Here is a 10,393-nt window from a genome sequence, read left to right as displayed (position 1 = left end):
AGTAAACTGGGGCAAAAGATCCAATTACTCGAACAATCACTTATCACTGTATCAGAAAGCCTATCATCCACTGCCTCATTACGGGCTCAACATAAAAATGTGTAATAGGGCTGTGAGAACATTAAACGCAAAATATTTCTTGTTTTACCCTACAGTATGATTACAGTATATAAAATATTGGGATCCTACAGTATCGATTCCCCATTCTCCGGGATCCCCAATTCATCCACCAAACCTTACTTCGACTATCGGGACGTGTCAACATCCTCCTCCACTATATAGCTTAATGTTTTAGTTTGACCAGAAGTGTTGATAGACAACAGCTATTGACCAGTAAGCAGTGACGGTGGCATCCCAATCCGACGTGGACAGCTTATATGTCAAGTCTCAACAACTAGAGTTCAAAGAACATTTGCATTATTCAATCATCTGCTGCCGCGATCGAACATTCGTGGATGCTGCTCATTCAAATTAAGCATCTCTTGCTTGTAGACCAAGGACTGGTATCATTATGTACTTACTCCTAGTTTTTTGTTTTGCGGGAGTTAGCCTAACTAGTTAGGCTACTCATAGTGGGGAGTATCATATACTAGTATCATGTATATGATACTAGCGTGTTTGCTAGTCCCGAGTACATGATACCGACTAAGATACCACCACTATGGGTAGCCTTAGTTGGACCTTAATTAGTACTCAGATCTAAGCCTGGTCGACCCATGGATTGGCCGGCTCTCACCAGCTACACCACGGTCATGATCATCTTCTCCCTGCCACTAAGTGCTATCATGTATGTGGTGCACCACTGCTATATAGCAATGGCGCACGGTACGCCATTATTGGCACATTACTAATGGTGCACATGGTGTGTGGTGCGCCATTACTAGTTAAAAAAAAGTTTAAAAAAAATATTAGCAGTGGCGCACCAGGGGATAGTGCGCTATTATTGGCCACATTACTAATGACGCACCTGGTGTGTGGTGCGTCATTACTAGTTTTAAAAGAAAAGATTAAAAAAATTATTAGCAGTGGCGCACCAATGGATAGTGTGTCATTACTAGTTTTAACTAGCAATGGCACACTATCCATTGGTGCGCCACTACTAACTTTTGCATACGAACTCCGATGAAAAAGTTTTTTATATGAAAAATCATCTACTCGAACCCCGTTGAAGATTTTTAGAATCCCCAAAAACCTAACAGAAAAAAAGATACGGGGCTTTTAAGATCTAGAGGAGAAAAATGAAAAAAAAATCAAACTTAGTAGTGGCGCACCATTTGCTAGGTGCGCCACTAGTAACAAAAAAAATAGTTTCGAATTTTTTTTGGAAAAAATGTTCAAAATATGATACGTAATATGAACGGAAGTTTGAAATATTTTTTCAAAATTTCCTCACACTCATGAACATAAACAAAGTCCTAGACATGAACACGGTTTAATAGGATTGATATGCTAGATATATCAACAAGTGCTTGTTAAGTGAGCTGGTGCTGGAGTTGGATAGAACTCTGAAGTTAAGTGTGCTTGGGCTGAAGTATGTGAGGATGTGTGACCTTTCGGGAAGTTTGACCACGGAGTGGGATTTGACTTGAGATTAAGCATATTGACCTGAGATTAAGCCATAATGACCCAAGATTAAGAAAAGAAATTGAAAAAAATTGTTAGTAATGGTGCACTTCTATGTGGTGCGCCATTACTAATTCAAATAGTAATGACGCACCAAAATGTGCGCCATTACTAAAAATCACTAATGGCGTGATAATAGTGGCGCACCAACACAACTTGCTCAACACCGAAGCTCTCCCTCTCACCAACAACTCTAATCTGGTTCTCTCCGACGGTGGTGGCGGGAGCCGTGTCATTTGGGCAACACCCAATGTGACCACTGGTCTGGTCTCGTCTACCCAAACGGTGGTGTTTCTGAACACCGGTAATCTCGTAGTCCGATCGTCAAACGGCACCATGTTGTGGCAGAGCTTCGACCACCGCACAGACATATGTTCCTTCCGAGCAGGAAGCACGGCATAAATTACTACAAGCCGTATACCACTACCATGCCTTCTCCCTTCACTGGCTTGATGCCGGCTTATAACTTGTCCCTAACTTTCATGTCTTTGTTTGAGTAATTATACTAGTTTTTGAGGATATGGTTGAACCCTATATGATTTTTTAGTTGGAAACAGGAAAAATAAAAGGAAAAAAAATTGACCGGAAGCTTCCACAAACCGCCCAAAACCGAATGGAAGGTTCTAAAACAGGAGCTAGTGGGCTGGCCCAGAAAAACGCCCCTTCGGCGAGAGCTCAATCCCTCTCCTCTCGCGCGGCTGGACTAAGTTGGAGCAGAGGTCGGCCCAAAAAAGAAAAAGAAAAAAACAAAAGTTGGAGCAGAGGTCCTTCCGTAGACGAATCCAGCGGCGGCTCAAAAAACAAGATTCTGCTTGTTTCGAAGGTATCCCTTCTCCATCTCCGGTCGAATTTTGGTTGCTTGGATTGTCCAAGATATAATTCAAAATCTTTCTTTCTTTCTTGGTTGTATACGGATACTTCAACTAACCCACCCAGTTCCTTAGAGCGATTCCACCACAGTAATCTGGCGCAGTTTCTATGGTATTTTTGACCTAGTTTCCAACTCCGATCTATTTGTGTACGGATAGCCCAATCCTTCCATTTGTCTGGCAACCATACTGATCCACTAGTTGTGTAATTAGATCAGTCAGTGTTAGTTGAATTTCATTCGTTGCTGCTCAGGCTGGATTGAAAAGATCGATGATGAAAAACAAGCGCCGGCTGGTGAGAGGCGATGAAGAGCAACGCCCTTACAAAAGGGTAGCTAGGCCAAGTGAGTCCATGCTGTTTCCCTTCTCCTGCAAGTACATATTCACAATAAGTAGTAGTAAAATTGACGCTTCTGTTAACTGTATCACACATAATTTTATTTTCAATTAACTAGCTTTGTGTGGTACCTTCGCAGCGAGATTGGACAGCTCGAGTGAATCCAGTCCAGGCGCCCTGAGTGAACTCAGTGAGCAAGTAGTTTCAAGATTGCGTAGGAGTGTCGTGTCGCTTGCTTCGTTCAATGGTTAGTGATTATACTTGCTGTTAATACTTTCTCATATTGCCTGTTTTTAGTGACCAGTTATTTTGTCTGCACGCTTGACTTTCTCTCTGTGCGTAGGTGATACCAAGTTACGTGAATGCACAGGCATATGCATTGAAACCTCGTGTTCTGATTCTGAAGCTACAATCCTGACATCGAGACGGTTGATTCCACCTACTCACCCAGCTGCAAGTTTGAATGTAACTTTTTTCTCTATTCTTTTCCTTGGTTATTAGTTATGCTTATATATATGTTGCACCTGTAATCATTAATTCACCTTGCGCTCATTTCAGATTAAAGTACGCCTTCCGAATGATCGGATTGTCACTGGGTGGATAGAGGATCCTAAGATATATGTTGATTTTTTCATTGTCAACATCAAGAACGTGTCTGGTGTTGATGCCGCAAGTCTGGACCGTGACATGCAGTTTGAGCCTCATACGAAGGTAGCAGCTGTATGCCGCTGTTTCAGTTCTGGATTTTTAACAGCCACAAGCGGACTAAATCTTGCCTCTCCAACCAGTGAGAAAATCGTAAGCACGTGCCGGATCCACAAGGTGAGCTGCTTTTGTACAGTTTTCAGGCATTATGAATTGCATGCATTTTCTCTGTGTAACTTCATTGTCACTTCTGTGCTAGGCGGGGATTGGAGGCCCCCTTGTTGATTTTGGTGGCAACTTTGTCGGGATGAACTCCTCTTGTACCAAAATGGAGAAGACTGCCTACGTGCGAAGGGAGGGAATTTTCCGATTCTTGGTGCTTCACGGGAAGGTCAGGTATGTACACTGTCAGTATTGATGAACTGCCCTTCCTTCTTTGGCTTACTCATGCTTCTCTCTTACTGCATCCTATTGTACATATCCCTTCTATTTTTATTTGAGTTTGTGTGCAAGGTGTGTCATTCTCAAAGCCAAAGAGCAGGTTCCAAGGTTTACGAGTTTATATCCCAAAAACTGTACCATTAGCTATTCTTCTACTCATGTGTTTCTTTTCTTAAATTGTTTAGATCTGCACTGCACTAGATTAAGGTTGTTATTTCAATGCCGGCGCTAATACATATTTCTGCTGCACTTGAACTTACATTCAACAAGAAGACCCATGGGGAAATTGTTTAAGATTTTCTTACATTTCTCTGCTTTGAAATATCTGTAACTATTTGGCTCCCTTGTTCTAAATTTCCCTTGTTTAATACTTGCTCATTTTTTGTATGTGGCTGCGATATATTGCCTTTGTGGATTTATCACTTTGAGTTTTCTGCGTTACTCTGCAGTGTTAGAGTTAAGGAAGGGTTTGATGATGTTTCCAGGGCAAGAATGAACAGTGAGCTGAAAGCAATTAGGCTAAGTGAGTCCATTTCTGCTTCCTTTTCCTGACTATTCATGGTAGATCGTTCTGTTAACTGTATCACACATGGTTTTCTTTCAATTAACTAGGTTTGAGTGCTAAGTCCGTAGAAAAATTGAGTAAATCGAGAAAAGGTTCCTTGAGTAAGGAAGTACTTTCCAGATTAAGCACGAGTATTGTGGCGCTGGCGTCATTCGATGGTTGGTGATTATACTGTTAATAATTTCTCATGTTACCTTGTTTTTGATGATCAGCTATTCAGTTTGCACGTATGACTCTCTCCCTCTCCAGGTGATACCCAATTACACGAATGCACGGGCACATGCATCGAAAGCTCATGTCCTGATGCCACGTATTTCCTAACATCGATAAATTTGGTTCCTTATACTTGGCGGTTAGGGAAGATCACTGAAAGTTTGACGGTAACCTTTTCTGGATTATTAGTTATGCTAATATATTTGCTGCACCTGTAATGATTAATTCAGTACAGCCATTGCCCTGTGCTCATTTCAGATTAAAGTACGCCTTCCTGATGATCAGATTGTCACTGGGTGGATAGAGAATCCTGAGATATATGTTGATTTTTTTATCGTCAAAATCAAGAATGATGATGTTATTGATCCCCCCCATCTATGTCATCTAAGTCTTGATCGTGCCACGCAGTTTGAGCCTTATAGGAAGGTAGCAGCTGTATGGCGGCATTATGATTCAGGAGAATTAAAGACCACAACTGGAGTAGATCTTGCCTCTGTATGCGCTCTTACAGATGAGGAGATGTTAAGCACATGCCGTATCCATGAGGTGAGCTAGCTGCTTTAGTTTGTACAGTTCAAACATATAACTGCTGCATAATGGTATGAATGGCTTATATCATTGTATGTGCTGATGCATATCCTTAGTTTCAGGAATTATTAATTGCATTTTTCATGCATAACTTCATCCTCATGTTTGTGCTAGGTGGGGATTGGAGGTCCCCTTGTTGATTTTGATGGCAACTTTGTTGGGATGAACTGCTCTGGTACCAAACAAAGAAAGACCCCGTACGTACGAAGGCCTTCAATTCGTGAATTCATGTGGTTTCGCGGCATGGTCAGGTATGCACACTTTCAGTATTGATGAACAAACACTCTGTTTGGCTTACCCATACTTCTCTCTCACTGCATCCTACACTACTCCTCCCTGCCCTATTTCTATTTGAGTTTGTGTAAGAGCAGCTTCCGAGATTTACAAATTTATCCCCAAAACTACCTCATTAGCTATTTTGTACTTGTGTTTTTTACTTCTTTTACATCTCCTGTTGCTCTGCATCTGTGACCATCTCTTCCTGTAGCCCAACAAGCTGCATTCTGTCCCAACATAAGTGTCGCTGATTTAGTGCAACATTAGTACAAAGTTGTACTAAGTCTGCGGCACTTATTTTGGGACAGAGGGAGTACATTACGATTGTTAAATTAATCTGGCGGTAATGCATATTTCTGCTACACTCTAAACTTGCATTTAAACAGACCCATGGAGAAATTGTTTTATATTTTTTTAAATTTATCTGCTGTGAAGTATATGCAACTATTTGGTATATTTCCCTTGTTTAATACTCTCATTTTGTGCATGGTATGTGTCTCTTGATATCTTCTTTTTGTGGATTTATCAAGGTGAGTTTCCTACATTGTGCTGCAGTGTTAAGGAAGAGGTTGATGAAGCTGTAACTGCAAGATTTAAAAGTCGTTATGGAGATTCAGCTTTCCTCAGGGCAGGAGGTGAGCAAATTTATTTCATAGGATATTGGCTGTTTAGGCCAGAATGAGACAGCCCTGGACCCAAGAGGCGCGGCTGTCCTTTGACAGCCGTTGAACTACAGGGAGGAAGATGAGACGGGAAGTTAGATTGTGTTCCCCATACTGGGTCCATGGTCAAGCTGAATGATAGCCTCCCCATTTTTATGTGATAAATGACCTAACTGGAGATTATGGGGATCCTATCCACTAACTTGGTGTGTGGTCATATACTGTTAGTACATAGCAAAAACATACAGACTGATTAGTACTAGCATTATGTCTTCACAATTTTATTTATTTGATAATCTAGGTGAATGCCTGCTTGTTGCTATGGAAATCATAAAAATAAATTTAGTCATGCATGTGGCACATCAGTCTGCAAATCCATGGGCACAGAAACTGACTTGGAGTTAGGAAAACAAGATAACATAGAAATATCAAAACTGTGAGGCATACTCATATGACATACTCCTCCCGTCCCATAATACAAGAGCGTTTTTGACACCACTAGTTTAAAAAATGCTCTTATATTATGGGACGGAGGGAGTATTTGGCAAACCCTTAAACAAGATGTGGAAATGGTGCGATGGAAGAAGGAAGATGGCACAATCCCACCTTTTTTCTTGGAATACATATTGAAACTACAATGGCCTATGTTGAACCCTTGGCAGCCAATACATTTAACTTATTTTGCTGAGTACATTATGTTGCACACGCACACTTTAAAAACTTTATGAAACACTTTTAACTGGTGTATCATGCTAGGTGGGCAATACATAAATCTTCTTGATGATACGTTCAAGAAGGATATCTTGAGGAAACCATTGGGAGGTTTTGGATTAGAAATGGATCGAAGTGCCTACTCACTTGCTTCAGAATCAAGCAAACTTCTTGCTTCAAAAATGAATCGAAGTGTTGTCTCACTTGCTTCATTCAATGGTGACGACTCTGTTATACAGTACTCACTTGTCCATGTTTTAATTGATCAATGATTGATAACTGAATGATTATCTCTGTAGGATTTGCAAAAAAGTTTTCTTGCTCAGGTGTATTTATAAAGGGCGAAGCATGCTCTGCAACAATTCTGACTTCAGCAAGTTTGTTCAGAGTTCCTGGCAGTTCACACATGATCGATGATAACTTGAGGGTTGTTACTGCTAACTGCTATCAATTTTTTTTCTTTTCATTCAGATGCTGGTTAACATAACGTTATCATTGCAGATTAAAGTTTGCCTTCCAAACCAATATCGAGTTGTAGGGATATTGAACTGTTATAATTTACAGTACAATGTTGCTCTTGTTGACATCATGGGATTCTGGCGTCCTCGTACAATAAAAATCCATGGGCATCCAGTTACCTCATCTATGGACGTAATAGCTGTGGGTAGTCTTTTTGCATGTCACAAACTAATGGCTGTTGAGGGGAAGGTGTTGATTGGCAAACAAAGCAAACTTGATTGCAAAGAACTTTGTGTCTCCACCTGTAAAATCACCAAGGTATTTCCTGTGGACTTCCCCAGTACCTCTAACATGCCAAAAAGTTATTAGCGTTGGAATACTAACAGAAGCTATCACTACATCTATCAAACGGTATCTGTGTGTAACTCTTGTATGTTGTTCCTTTTGTTTTGATAGGCTGGGATTGGGGGGCCTCTTATTGACAATGATGGGAATTTTGTTGGAATGAACTTTTATGATGAGGAAGAAACTCCGTTCCTGCCGAGGGATGTTATTCACCACCTCTTGTTGAACTTCAATAAAAAACGGTATGTCTTAAAAAAAAAGAAGCTTTGTAGGTTTTAGGGATGTTGTCCTATCTGTATATTCATCTCTAGTTTTCACATCGTTCAATCATTTTCACTTAAATATAATTTTGGCCCAATTGGTTTGGGCTGATATGACAACTTGTGTGTGCCCCAAAGTGTAGTACGTAGTGATGTAATGGTACATGATTCCGACAACTTAATTCATTGGTGTGTTCTGTTGTTATCTACCACTATCATACTTGATACCATACTTACCTGTACCCTCGCATCGTGCTCTTATCCTTTTCTATTTTTGTAACGCATTAAGCTGGTATGTCATTGGTTTAAACTAACTCGTTTCCTTGTGGTAAAATTGATTTTGGATGTACTTGCAGGACTAGTGCAGATGCTACTATTGTCGAGGATGTTGAAAACAGGTATTCTTTCTTAAGTACGGTATATCTACATATTGTTTGAAATAATTTGTTCAGTAACTCTTATGCTTTTTGAAATATGGCTGATCAACCACACAGATGGTTGTTGCCTGTCGGGACACACAGAAACACTGAAACTGTTGCACCGATTGATGGAAACAAGTATTCTTTCTTACACATGTTAATACTATCTATCTGTGACATTGTTTAGAATAGATCTCTTCATTGACTTGTACTTTCTTGCTCATGACAGATGGCCGTTGCCTGAGCCACGCTACGTTGGTCGTAGAGCCAACCCTTTGCCACGTCAAAAATGGCCTCTGCCTCGTGGCCGAAAGCCTCTGCCTGTATGATGTCACGTTGGTTGTAGAGCTGACGATCGCTGCTTGTATTGATGATGTTTTCTTGTCAGTTGGTGCTGGGGCCTCCATTCTGAGCTGCTCGAGTACTAGTAGTATTAATATTGCTTTCTCCATGACAGACTCGTGCCAGTACTAATAGTAGTATCAATAGTTTCTGTTGGTGGTTGGCTGTCAGTCCTCCATTCTGAACCGTTTGCTCTGTGTTGCTAGAGCTCTGTTATCATCGAAACCAATTAATGTCATGGTGTTCTGTATGTGTAAATGGGTAAACCATGTCACAACCCCATGTGCTCTAAGTATAGTGGTGTCCAGTGATATATGTTCTTGACTCGTCTCCCTGGTATCAACCAGCATCCGTCTTGTTCATCTGCTTGTGGTTATATTAGAACTGTAGATTGGTGCAGGAAAAGCTTTACAGTCGCCCTTGTCTGTCTTGACCTTGTAAGGGGGAGGAAACATGTTGCATTTCATTGATGTAAAGGAGTACAAACATGTTGCACTCATTGATGTAAAGGAGAGGAAACAATAGTACAAACAGCAAGAGCTGCCAACTTAGAAAAGCTAGCCGGCCTGTGTCCTGGTCGTATGAGAGGCAGGCTGCATCCTTTGGAAGCAGCAGTTGTGACATATGGAAGACGATGTGGTTCGACCAGACCAAAGACAACATCATCTTCCAGATGAGACCACATCATCTTCCAGATGCCGGTTTAGAAGAGGCAGCTTGCAAGCCGTTTCGCTTTTGTTGAAGAGAAAGCTGACAAATACCACACCTCAGCCATCCTGTCTTTTCAAGATTATCAGCAGCCCTTGGATAATAGCAGTCCAGGCGAAAATGTTGCATACCAAATTATGATATAAATGTCAACCGTGAGAAGGCCAAAGAACTGCAATACTGATCATTCTCTGCTTATCGCCATGGTATCCGCGCGTGGCTCCATGCCGCAGCCTCACAGAACTAATCTTGTGCCACATATTTGATTCCTGTAGGGCAGGCTGAATGAGGTCATGCTAGCTTCAGGAATCTCATCCAGGAATCTCCAGCGAGAGAACAAGCCATCGAAGTATTGTATTTCTCTTGGTGCGGCATCCAAAGAGGTTAGGAACCGCGGTAGCAAGAGGCATCTCCAGGAGCCATCGATAACGCCAGAATCTAATGAGCTTGCCATCGCTAATACGTATGAATTATTGCATGCAGATGCATTGAAAATGCTCTCAGTTGCCGCATCGGCAACAGGAGGATGAAGGCCGTGCCATGGCTTTTCCGCCTCCATCCAGCGCGGCCACCACCAAGGCCACCACAAGCATAGCTTTTAGTGTGTTGATCTCTTCTTTGATGCGAGGGATTGCAAGCCCACACAACTCTTTGGATCTCCATCGCATCAGACACTTACCCCCGTGACCACATCTGAACCGTCCCAAAGGAGGCTGCGCTCTAGCTTTTGCACCTTCTTAATGAGCCAAAGGGGCTGGTCAACGATCATCATCTGATATAGAGGGGTGTCGGCCAAAATTTTGCTTCTAGCCAACAGCTAGCTAACTTCTACGGCATCAGATCTAACAAAGCTTGGTAATCAGCTCTAGTTAGTCTCCTAACTGAGTAGGGCAAACCAAGATACTTGCAGGGAAATTCATCCAAAGGTTG

At 41.5% G+C, this 10,393-nt stretch overlaps 2 protein-coding genes and 1 long non-coding RNA gene across 3 annotated transcripts; all 3 read left to right on the top strand.

The window, feature by feature from the left end:
- Positions 1–2,741: 2,741 nt before the first annotated feature.
- Positions 2,742–3,220, top strand: LOC119311495. The gene is made up of 3 exons (XR_005151084.1): positions 2,742–2,836; positions 2,969–3,076; positions 3,173–3,220. It is a non-coding gene; the product is annotated as an uncharacterized LOC119311495 (long non-coding RNA).
- A 2-nt stretch (positions 3,221–3,222) lies between these two features.
- Positions 3,223–4,116, top strand: LOC119310021 (the record flags this gene model as incomplete). The annotated part of the gene is made up of 4 exons (XM_037585889.1): positions 3,223–3,294; positions 3,388–3,651; positions 3,734–3,870; positions 4,101–4,116. Coding segments are annotated over 4 exons (489 nt in total), but the record flags the coding sequence as incomplete, so codon positions are not given.
- A 76-nt stretch (positions 4,117–4,192) lies between these two features.
- On the top strand, positions 4,193–10,058 carry LOC119310020. Its single transcript, XM_037585888.1, has 16 exons — positions 4,193–4,242; positions 4,365–4,438; positions 4,528–4,638; positions 4,730–4,860; positions 4,952–5,239; positions 5,396–5,532; positions 6,113–6,192; positions 6,976–7,149; positions 7,230–7,357; positions 7,432–7,707; positions 7,846–7,976; positions 8,351–8,392; positions 8,489–8,551; positions 8,643–8,736; positions 9,739–9,812; positions 9,947–10,058. Exons 1-16 carry the CDS (start codon positions 4,193–4,195, stop codon positions 10,056–10,058), a joined length of 1,965 nt encoding a protein of 654 aa, XP_037441785.1.
- Positions 10,059–10,393: the final 335 nt, after the last annotated feature.

This window comes from Triticum dicoccoides, chromosome 5B (assembly GCF_002162155.2).
Source record: "Triticum dicoccoides isolate Atlit2015 ecotype Zavitan chromosome 5B, WEW_v2.0, whole genome shotgun sequence".
Lineage (NCBI taxonomy): Eukaryota > Viridiplantae > Streptophyta > Magnoliopsida > Poales > Poaceae > Triticum > Triticum dicoccoides.
The sequence above is the reverse complement of the archived record's forward strand: the minus strand, read 5'-3'. Positions and strand labels throughout refer to the sequence as shown.

Excerpts from the sequence above, each read along its gene's own strand:
- LOC119310020 (XM_037585888.1), top strand. The coding sequence starts at position 4,193 with ATGGGGAAATTGTTTAAGATTTTCTTACATTTCTCTGCTTTGAAATAT. Across the intron at positions 5,533-6,112 it reads TGGTTTCGCGGCATGGTCAG|TGTTAAGGAAGAGGTTGATG; the intron begins GTATGCACACTT and ends ATTGTGCTGCAG. Across the intron at positions 7,708-7,845 it reads CCACCTGTAAAATCACCAAG|GCTGGGATTGGGGGGCCTCT; the intron begins GTATTTCCTGTG and ends TTGTTTTGATAG.